Source organism: Camelina sativa, chromosome 17, assembly GCF_000633955.1.
Source record: "Camelina sativa cultivar DH55 chromosome 17, Cs, whole genome shotgun sequence".
NCBI classification, from domain to species: domain Eukaryota; kingdom Viridiplantae; phylum Streptophyta; class Magnoliopsida; order Brassicales; family Brassicaceae; genus Camelina; species Camelina sativa.
The window spans coordinates 29,389,530-29,400,572 of NC_025701.1; the positions used below are offsets into that span (position 1 = coordinate 29,389,530).

An 11,043-nucleotide genomic window follows, 5' to 3' on the forward strand; every position below is an offset into this window, starting at 1 on the left:
TGAACTAGAGTGATGCATTGTTTTAAGCATAGAAAAATATTTGTAAGGACTTTGATAAATTTTAGCACCATTGAACTGCATCTTAGGACTTTGGTTTGAATCCTTTGTCTCATGCCTTGTGGCTCTGAGTCCCATCTTTAAACCTCTCTCCCTTCTTTTTCACTTGGTTTTTGCTAGAGGACTAGCAAAGTATAAGTTTGGGGGAGTTGATATCTTGTGTTTTTATGAGTTTTTAAAGCTTTATTCTTCATTGTTTTGTGCATATTCATGGGCATTTAGGTTGTTCAGGCTGCATTGTGCATCAAGTTTGGTATTTCAGGTGTTGGAGTGGAGATATGCAAGGATAGTGTGTTTTGGAGCCAAATAAGTCAAGAATTTGCAAGGAAATGGAAATGAGGACAAGAAGGCCGAACAATCGACCAGCCGATCGACCAAATGGTCGATCAACGCATCATCAGATTCTCGGACTTCAGCCAATCGACCAGCAGATCGACCAAATGGTCGATCAAAGCTCTATAGGATCCCTCGGACATGACACAGGACAAAACGATCGACCAAAGCGATCGACCGAATGGTCGATCGTGCCGCGAGCCGAGACTTCTGAGACCAGAACGATCGATCAAAGAATCGACCAAATGATCGATCGAGGCGCATGCGAGACTTCAGACTTCAAGGTGCGAGACTTCGGAGACTTGAGCGATCGACTTACCGATCGACCAAATGGTCGATCACGGAGGAGGACCAATCGACCAAATGGTCGATCGTGTGGTCGATCGTGTGCCATTGTGAGACCAAAACCCGGTTTGTTCCGGTTTTCTCTGAATTGTTTAATTTTAATCCGGTTTGTTCCGGTTTAGTTTATGTTTTCCTATAAATACTCCAACCCTAATTGTGGAGACTTATCTCTTATCTTATCATTTATCTCTTGTATTAGTTTTTGTTAAGCAGCCACCTAGGGTTCTTAAGCATTTCCATACTTGGTTTTGTTGGATCTTGGGTGGATTTTCCAGTTTTAATAGCAATTTGTCTTTCTAATCTCTTAATCTACAAGCTTCTATTATGATTTCAGAAAGACAAACCTCTTTCCTTTGTGTGATCATGATGATTAGTGAGTAGATCTTTTAAGAACTTTGGGCTTGGTAGATTAGGGAGATAGATGGTTGATCTTTGATGTCTAGGGTTAATTTTATGCATTTCCTATCTTGATTAGTGATATTATTGCTAGATAGCCTTGATCAAGCTTAAATCTAGACTTTAGGATTTCCATGCCCACAAGGGCTATACTATACAATGTCCTCATCATGGTTTCTCCAAGGAGTCTCTTCTTAGCACATTGTACAGAGGAGTGCTACCAAAGATAAGAATGTTGCTTGACACAGCAAGTAATGGCAACTTCCTTGGCCAAGATGTTGATGTTGGTATAACTTTGGTGGAGAATCTTGCTCAAAGTGATGGTAACTATGGGGAGGATTATGATAGAACACCAAGAGATCACTCTGATATGCATGAGCATCACCGCAAGGAGATCAAAGCATTGAATGACAAGATGGATAAGATGATTCTTGCCACACAAAAGCCAGTCCATTTTGTAACCGAAAGTGATGTGTATCAAGGATATCAAGAGGGAATGGAAGCTTGTGTTGAGGGACAAGAAGAGGTTAACTATGTAGGTGGACAAGGGTATACCAAGTTCAATCCCAATTACCGCAACCATCCTAACCTCTCTTACCGCAGCACCAATGTGGAGAACCCACAAGATCAGTCTTATCCACCACAAAAACCACCTGGTTTTCCTTCTCAACCCAATTATCAACAAAAGCCTCAAGGGAATTACCAAGCAAAGCCTCAAAGCTATTCCCAACCTCAACAACAAATGCATGCACCACAGCCTCAAGGTCAAGTAGATGACACAAATGCTCTACTTAGACAACTCCTAGAAGGACAAGGGCGAGGAGCTATTGAACTTGCTACACAAATGAAGGCCATACACCATAAGGTTGACAATGTCTATGGTGAGTTGAAATGCCAAGTTTGAGAGGCTGCAAACACAAGTCCAAGGACAAGCTTCCTCCTCTTCTACAAGACAAATGGGTTCACTACCGGGAAAACCAGAACCAAACCCAAAGGAGTTTGTAAACGCCATCATGTTGAGAAGTGGTAAGCAGCTACTAACTAATGAGCTCAATAGGGACATTGAGCCTAAAGGAGGGGAGGTAGTGGTTGAGATTGATGATGAAGATGAGCTGATATTGAAAGATTTGGGTAAAGATAAAGAAGCTGAAGGAGTTGTGGTTGACAAAGGGAAGAGTAAAGTGGTTGAGGAGCCTAAGCAAGACAAAACCATTGATGAAATTACCAAGAAAAGTAAAGGTGTTGCCAAAGAAACTCTTTTTGTGCCTCCACCTTATGAACCAAGGCTGCCATTTCCTGGAAGGTTCAAAAAGCAACAAGTGGACAAGTATAGAGCCATGTTTGATGCACAAATGAAGGATGTTGCTATCACAACGCCTATCATTGATGCATTCTTGTTGAACCCCTCTTACAGCAAGTTCCTCAAGGATGCAGTTTTGGAGAAGAAGAAAGCTCTCCAAGGAATGGTTATCTTGACTCATGAGTGTAGTGCTATCATTCAAAACAAAGTGGTGGCAAAGAAGCTTGAAGATCCTGGTAGCTTCACTCTCCCTTGCACTCTAGGACCTTTATCTTTTGGCCATTGCTTATGTGATTTGGGGTCTAGTGTGAGTTTGATGCCTCTCTCGGTTGCTAAGAGACTGGGTTTCACACACTACAAGAAGTGTATGATCACCCTAGTTCTTGCTGATAGATCAATTAGGACCCCTGTTGGAGTGCTTGAAGATCTCCCGGTGATGATTGGTCATTTTGAGATTCCAACCGACTTTGTTGTTCTTGAAATGGATGAGGAACCAAAGGATCCACTCATCTTGGGGAGACCATTTCTAAGAACTGCTGGAACCATGATTGATGTGAAAGGTGGGAAGATTCAATTGAATTTGGGAAAGGAAGCTTTGACTTTTGACATCAACCAAGTGATGAGGAAGCCTACAATTGGTGGTCAAGTGTTCTACATTGAGAAGATGGAAGCTTTGGCTGATGAGCTTTTGGAGGAATTGGCTATAGAAGATGAGCTCCAAAGCACTTTGACAGTTAAGCAAGGAGAGTTTGGGTTACTTAAGGAGGATAGTGAGGGATATCAAAAGATTCTTGACTCTCACAAGCCTTCTAAAGATGGTGAAAGCTTCCTTGAGTTGAAAAAGCAAGTGGTGTGTTCAGTTGAGGTAAATTCGAATGAGGATTGGAGTGAGCTTAAGGCACCCAAGATTGAACTCAAACCACTCCCTAAGGGGCTAAGGTATGCTTTCCTAGGTAAAAACTCTACTTACCCTGTCATTATCAATGAGGAGCTTAGTGAACATGAAACTGTTACTCTTCTTGGTGAATTGAAAAAGTTTAGGAGAGCTATTGGTTATTCACTAGATGACATAAAAGGGATTTCTGAAACTCTTTGCATGCATAGGATTCATTTAGATGACGAATCAATGACTTCCATTGAACCACAAAGAAGGTTAAACCCTAACTTAAGAGATGTGGTGAGGAAAGAGATTCTTAAACTCCTTGATGCCGGTATCATATATCCCATATCGGATAGTACATGGGTTTCTCCTGTACATGTGGTACCAAAGAATGATAAAGATGAATTGATTCCTACAAGAACTATAACTGGTCATAGAATGTGTATTGATTATAGGAGACTCAATGATGCATCTAGGAAAGATCATTTCTCTTTACCATTCATTGATCAAATGCTAGAGAGGCTTGCTAGTCATACTCATTATTGCTTTCTTGATGGGTATTCTGGTTTCTTTCAAATCCCCATACATCCAAATGATCAAGAAACTACTTTCACATGTCCTTATGGTACTTTTGCTTATAGAAGGATGCCATTTGGATTGTGTAATGCTCCAGCTACATTCCAAAGATGCATGATGTCAATTTTTTATGATCTAATTGAGGAANTTGCTACACAAATGAAGGCCATACACCATAAGGTTGACAATGTCTATGGTGAGTTGAAATGCCAAGTTTGAGAGGCTGCAAACACAAGTCCAAGGACAAGCTTCCTCCTCTTCTACAAGACAAATGGGTTCACTACCGGGAAAACCAGAACCAAACCCAAAGGAGTTTGTAAACGCCATCATGTTGAGAAGTGGTAAGCAGCTACTAACTAATGAGCTCAATAGGGACATTGAGCCTAAAGGAGGGGAGGTAGTGGTTGAGATTGATGATGAAGATGAGCTGATATTGAAAGATTTGGGTAAAGATAAAGAAGCTGAAGGAGTTGTGGTTGACAAAGGGAAGAGTAAAGTGGTTGAGGAGCCTAAGCAAGACAAAACCATTGATGAAATTACCAAGAAAAGTAAAGGTGTTGCCAAAGAAACTCTTTTTGTGCCTCCACCTTATGAACCAAGGCTGCCATTTCCTGGAAGGTTCAAAAAGCAACAAGTGGACAAGTATAGAGCCATGTTTGATGCACAAATGAAGGATGTTGCTATCACAACGCCTATCATTGATGCATTCTTGTTGAACCCCTCTTACAGCAAGTTCCTCAAGGATGCAGTTTTGGAGAAGAAGAAAGCTCTCCAAGGAATGGTTATCTTGACTCATGAGTGTAGTGCTATCATTCAAAACAAAGTGGTGGCAAAGAAGCTTGAAGATCCTGGTAGCTTCACTCTCCCTTGCACTCTAGGACCTTTATCTTTTGGCCATTGCTTATGTGATTTGGGGTCTAGTGTGAGTTTGATGCCTCTCTCGGTTGCTAAGAGACTGGGTTTCACACACTACAAGAAGTGTATGATCACCCTAGTTCTTGCTGATAGATCAATTAGAACCCCTGTTGGAGTGCTTGAAGATCTCCCGGTGATGATTGGTCATTTTGAGATTCCAACCGACTTTGTTGTTCTTGAAATGGATGAGGAACCAAAGGATCCACTCATCTTGGGGAGACCATTTCTAAGAACTGCTGGAACCATGATTGATGTGAAAGGTGGGAAGATTCAATTGAATTTGGGAAAGGAAGCTTTGACTTTTGACATCAACCAAGTGATGAGGAAGCCTACAATTGGTGGTCAAGTGTTCTACATTGAGAAGATGGAAGCTTTGGCTGATGAGCTTTTGGAGGAATTGGCTATAGAAGATGAGCTCCAAAGCACTTTGACAGTTAAGCAAGGAGAGTTTGGGTTACTTAAGGAGGATAGTGAGGGATATCAAAAGATTCTTGACTCTCACAAGCCTTCTAAAGATGGTGAAAGCTTCCTTGAGTTGAAAAAGCAAGTGGTGTGTTCAGTTGAGGTAAATTCGAATGAGGATTGGAGTGAGCTTAAGGCACCCAAGATTGAACTCAAACCACTCCCTAAGGGGCTAAGGTATGCTTTCCTAGGTAAAAACTCTACTTACCCTGTCATTATCAATGAGGAGCTTAGTGAACATGAAACTGTTACTCTTCTAGGTGAATTGAAAAAGTTTAGGAGAGCTATTGGTTATTCACTTGATGACATAAAAGGGATTTCAGAAACTCTTTGCATGCATAGAATTCATTTAGATGATGAATCAATGACTTCCATTGAACCACAAAGAAGGTTAAACCCTAACTTAAGGGATGTGGTGAGGAAAGAGATTCTTAAACTCCTTGATGCTGGTATCATATATCCTATATCAGATAGTACATGGGTTTCACCTGTACATGTGGTGCCAAAGAAAGGAGGAGTTACAGTTGTTAAGAATGATAAAGATGAGTTGATTCCTACTAGAACTATAACTGGTCATAGAATGTGTATTGATTATAGGAGACTCAATGCTGCTTCTAGAAAAGATCACTTTCCTTTACCATTTATTGATCAAATGTTAGAGAGGCTTGCTAGTCATACTCATTATTGCTTTCTTGATGGTTATTCTGGTTTCTTTCAAATCCCCATACATCCTAATGATCAAGAAAAGACTACTTTCACATGTCCTTATGGTACTTTTGCTTATAGAAGGATGCCATTTGGACTGTGTAATGCTCCAGCTACTTTCCAAAGATGCATGATGTCAATTTTTTCTGATCTAATTGAGGATGTTGTGGAGGTTTTCATGGATGACTTCTCTGTCTATGGAGATTCTTTTTCTGGTTGTCTTTCTAATTTGTGCAGGGTCTTAAAGAGGTGTGAGGAGACAAATCTGGTCTTGAATTGGGAGAAGTGTCACTTCATGGTGAAAGAAGGAATTGTGTTGGGTCATAAGATCTCTGAGAAAGGCATTGAGGTTGATAGAGCTAAGATTGATGTGATGACCAATCTAGCACCTCCAAATTCGGTCAAGGGAATAAGAAGCTTTTTGGGCCATGCTGGGTTCTATAGGAGGTTCATTAAAGACTTCTCAAAGATTGCTAGACCTCTTACAAGGTTGTTGTGTAAAGAAGTTGAGTTTGAGTTCAATGAGGAGTGTCTTCAAGCTTTCAAGAAGATAAAAGAAGAGTTGGTTAGTGCTCCAATAGTTCAAGCACCAGATTGGGACTTGCCATTTGAAATCATGTGTGATGCTAGTGACTATGCAGTTGGAGCAGTGCTTGGTCAAAGAAAAGATAAGAAGCTTCATGTCATATACTATGCAAGTAGAACATTAGATGAGGCTCAAGTCAAGTATGCTACAACAGAAAAAGAGCTCCTAGCTATTGTCTTTGCATTTGAGAAGTTTAGGCAATACTTGGTGGGTTCAAAAGTGGTTGTTCACACTGATCATGCAGCATTGAAGTATCTCTTAGCAAAGAAGGATGCTAAACCAAGGCTGTTGAGATGGATATTGCTACTTCAAGAGTTTGATTTGGAGATTAAAGACAAGAAGGGCATTGAGAATGGAGTAGCTGATCATCTATCAAGATTAAGGATTGACAATGAGATTCCAATCAATGATGCACTTCCTGAAGAACAGATAATGGCGATTCAACTGCTTGAAAACACCAATGAGACTTGGAAGAAGCTTGGAGAGGTCATGAGGTTGGAAGAGAATGGTCCTTGGTATGCTGATTATGTTAACTACCTTGCTTGTGGGATTGAGCCACCAAATTTGGTTGGTTATGATAGAAAAAAGTTCTTCAAAGACATCAACAACTACTATTGGGATGCACCATACCTCTACACTCTTTGTAAAGACAAGATTTATAGGAGATGTGTTGCCAAGGAGGAGATTGAAGGGTTAGTAGAACTATGTCATGGAGCAGCCTATGGAGGTCACTTTGCTACATTCAAAACAGTCACAAAGATTCTTCAAGCTGGGTTGTGGTGGCCTACAATGTTCAAAGACACTCAAGAGATCATCTCCAAGTGTGATTCATGTCAAAGAAGAGGAAATATCAGCAGGAGAAATGAAATGCCACAAAATCCTATTTTAGAGGTTGAGGTGTTTGATGTATGGGGTATTGACTTCATGGGACCATTTCCTTCTTCCTATGGTAACAATTACATACTTGTGGCTGTTGATTATGTCTCTAAATGGGTTGAAGCCATAGCTAGTCCTACCAATGATGCAAAGGTAGTGTTGAAATTGTTCAAGACAATCATCTTCCCAAGGTTTGGTATTCCAAGAGTGGTCATTAGTGATGGAGGGAAACACTTTATCAACAAGGTCTTTGAGAGTCTTCTCAAGAAGCATGGAGTGAAGCATAAGGTTGCTACACCTTACCATCCCCAAACTAGTGGTCAGGTTGAGATTTCAAATAGAGAAATCAAGTCCATTCTTGAGAAAACAGTTGGTATCACAAGGAAGGACTGGGCAAAGAAGCTAGATGATGCTCTATGGGCATATAGAACTGCCTACAAGACACCAATTGGAACAACTCCTTTCAACCTTCTCTATGGAAAGTCTTGTCATTTGCCTGTTGAACTAGAGTATAAGGCAATGTGGGCAATCAAACTTCTTAACTTTGATATCAAGAATGCTGTTGAGAAACGTTTGGTGCAGCTGAATGAGTTAGAGGAAATTCGCCTTGATGCTTATGAGAGTTCAAAGATCTACAAAGAGAGGACTAAGGCATTCCATGACAAGAGGATTCTCCCAAGGGTGTTCAAAGAAGGAGACCTGGTCTTGCTGTTCAATTCTCGGTTGAAGCTATTCCCAGGAAAGCTCAAGTCTCGTTGGTCAGGACCATTCAAGATCAAGGAAGTTTGACCTTATGGAGCCTTTGTGTTGTTAAACAAGTCCGGGAATGAGTTTGTTGTGAATGGACAGAGGTTGAAGCCCTACTTGGCCAATGATTTCATCGAAGAAGGAACCACGGTTTCTCTCTCGGAACCTCAAGACGCCTAAAAGGCGCGGTAACGTCAAGCTAAGTGACGTAAAACAAGGGCACTTGGGAGGCATTCCCATGGTATCCTTGTAAATATCTTCTTTTTCTTCAGTTTGAATTAGTATTTTTAGTTTGGTGTATGTTCTTTGGTTGTTTACAGTTTTCAGGAAGTCACGATGTTAAGGTCAGCTAAGTGCGAGTTCAGATTGTAAGGATTAGACCGTACGATCGAGAGACCAATCGACCATTTTGGTCGATTTTACAGAAGAACGATCGACCAAATGGTCGATTCTTTGGTCGATCATCTCATCCGGAACCTGTCCTGCCTCGGCAAATGATCGAGGATTGCTCGATTGCACAAGGAGTGTGATCGACCATTTGGTCGATTGTCAAAATACTTGATCGACCAAATGGTCGATCTTGTGGTCGATCAATATCTCGCAGCCAACACCGAAGCTGTCCGGAGTGAGGAAGTGTAACATCCGCGAACCAATTCTTGTAATTTTGGTGTGGGTGTCGATCGACACCCTTGGTGGTATCGATCGACACCATGTGTTTCCGGTTTGGTCGGGTTCGTTTTAATTGCTGATTGGTTCGGTTTGGTTCAATTAAAATCCCTAAATCGCATTTAAGTGTTAAGAGACGAATTAAGGGTTTTGGGGAGTCTCATTGTTGTCGCCGTTGAGTGAAAAGAAAGAGAGAAAAGAGAGAAAAACGTTTCTGAGATTTTCTGGGCTTGTTCTTGGAGATTTTGGAGAGATCTGAGGCTGTAGAAGTGAAAGCTGTTGCTGGAAACGAAGGGGGAGCTTCTGGAGGTGTTGTTTTCCACGTTTCTCAATCCAATCTTCCTGTTCTTGAGGTGAGTGCTTGACCATGGTTGATCTAAGCATGAGATCTCTTTTGTTTGGGTGTTTTCTTTGTTGTTTGTGTGTTTTTGTTGCTTGGGTTCGTTGTTTTCGTGTTTCCCAGTGGTTTCTGAGGAGATTGGGTGAGTTTGAGACGGTTTCGAGGTGATTTGGAAGGAGAGATCAACGTTCGTGTTCGCGTAGATCATGTCTGCAGAAGAGGCATCGATCGACACTAGGAAGCATCGGTCGACACCATTTGGAGGGGCATCGGTCAACACTGTTAAGCATCGGTCGACACCATTGTTTGTAGCATCGATCGACACCGTGTGGCATCGGTCGACACTGGTCTCATCCGAGACTTGTTTTTCCTTGGTTTGATGTATTGTTGTGTGTTTTTTGTTTTGCCTAACTTGAGGGTCTCATATGCTTGTGTGTATAACCTAGTAGATGGGAGGACGGCCTCACTAAGTATTTATGATAATACTTACGCATCTCAATTGTTGTTTGTGGTGTGCAGATAAAGGAAAAGAGTGATCGTGGAATCAAAGGCGATGAGGAGGAGGATGTTCTAGAGGCTTGATTGATTGTGGTCTAGCTATTGTTAGGTTGCTAGATTAAATCAATGGAACATTGTAGGATGTTAGCTTTTGGTTATTTCTTTATTTGGATTATGGTGTTATTGAGTATTGGTTTATTAATTTTGGAATTTTATTGGATTAAATGGAAACTATTTTATTTGGTTATCCGTGGTTATTGGTTGTTTTTAGGATGTTAGTGGGTATGGGACCACTAGTAAATTAAGGTATTAAAAAAAAAACGGGAAGGGTTGTTTCATTTTGGTATCAGAGCCCTTACGGTTCTAGGTCTAGGGTTCATTGTGCTTTTGCTGTTGATGTTTAGGATTCCATGCTATGATTGATTGTGTGAGTTGGTCAATTGTGTGTGGCATGAAGTCCTAGAACATCTTCTTCGAGCCTGTTTTGTGATTCCACGGTAAGTTGTGTTCTTGTGTTATTAGAACTATTTGTTGCTTAGCCTTCTGTTCTTGTTGAAACAGATGGTTAGAGGTGAGGATGCTGTTGGTCGCGGTCGTGGTCGTGGTCTTGGGCGTGGTCATGGTCGTGGTCGGGGACGAGGTCAGGTTCCTGAGGCCAGTGTGAGTGTGACCCAGAGCAGGGCCAGTGAGGAGGTGGCGGAGTCACAGGTTCATCCTAGTGTGTCTGGAGACCAGGCTGGTTTGGGTGACGGCAGGGTGGATGGGCCCGGTGTCGGTCACGGTGTTGCCCCGGGTGTGGGGGTTGCAGCAGGAGGTGCTCCAGGCAGGGAGGATGTCTTGATGGACTTGCTAGCTCAGGTTTTGCAGCGACTTCCAGCAGTAGTGCCGCCAGTGGGTGGTGGTCAGGATCCAGTGGTGCCGCCAGTGGTTGGTGGGCAGGGTCCAGTGGTGCCGCCAGTGGTTGGTGGGCAGGTTCCAGTAGTGCCGCCAGGGGTTGGTGGGCAGGTTCCAGAGGTGCAGCCTGCGGCGGGTTTGCAGGCAGGTGTGCAGCCGGGGGCCGAGGCAGTGGATGCTCAGTATGTGCGGATGATGGAGCAGCTGCGGCATGTGGGAGCAGGGTATTTCTCAGGAGGTACCGAACCGAGTGTAGCGGATGAGTGGAGAGAGCGGATGGAGGATATTTTCCTTTCGCTTAGGTGTCCCGACCGGTACAGGGTGGATCTGACAGTGTTTTACTTGTCAGGAGATGCACGTGTGTGGTGGAGGTCGGTAACAGCACGGAGGGTGCAGCGGGGTATGACTTGGGGAGATTTTGTGGGGGAGTTTAACTCCAAGTATTTTCCTCAGGAGGCTCTTGATCG

General features: G+C 42.4%; 1 protein-coding gene and 1 pseudogene across 1 annotated transcript; both read left to right on the plus strand.

The window, feature by feature from the left end:
- Positions 2,088 to 4,066, plus strand: LOC104759899. The gene is made up of 2 exons (XM_010482775.1): positions 2,088 to 3,936; positions 4,053 to 4,066. Exons 1-2 carry the CDS (start codon positions 2,088 to 2,090, stop codon positions 4,064 to 4,066), a joined length of 1,863 nt encoding a protein of 620 aa, XP_010481077.1.
- On the plus strand, positions 4,159 to 8,358 carry LOC109129960 (annotated as a pseudogene).

What these genes read in the sequence shown, in the direction of transcription:
- LOC104759899 (XM_010482775.1), top strand. Translation starts at nt 2,088, where the DNA reads ATGGGTTCACTACCGGGAAAACCAGAACCAAACCCAAAGGAGTTTGTA.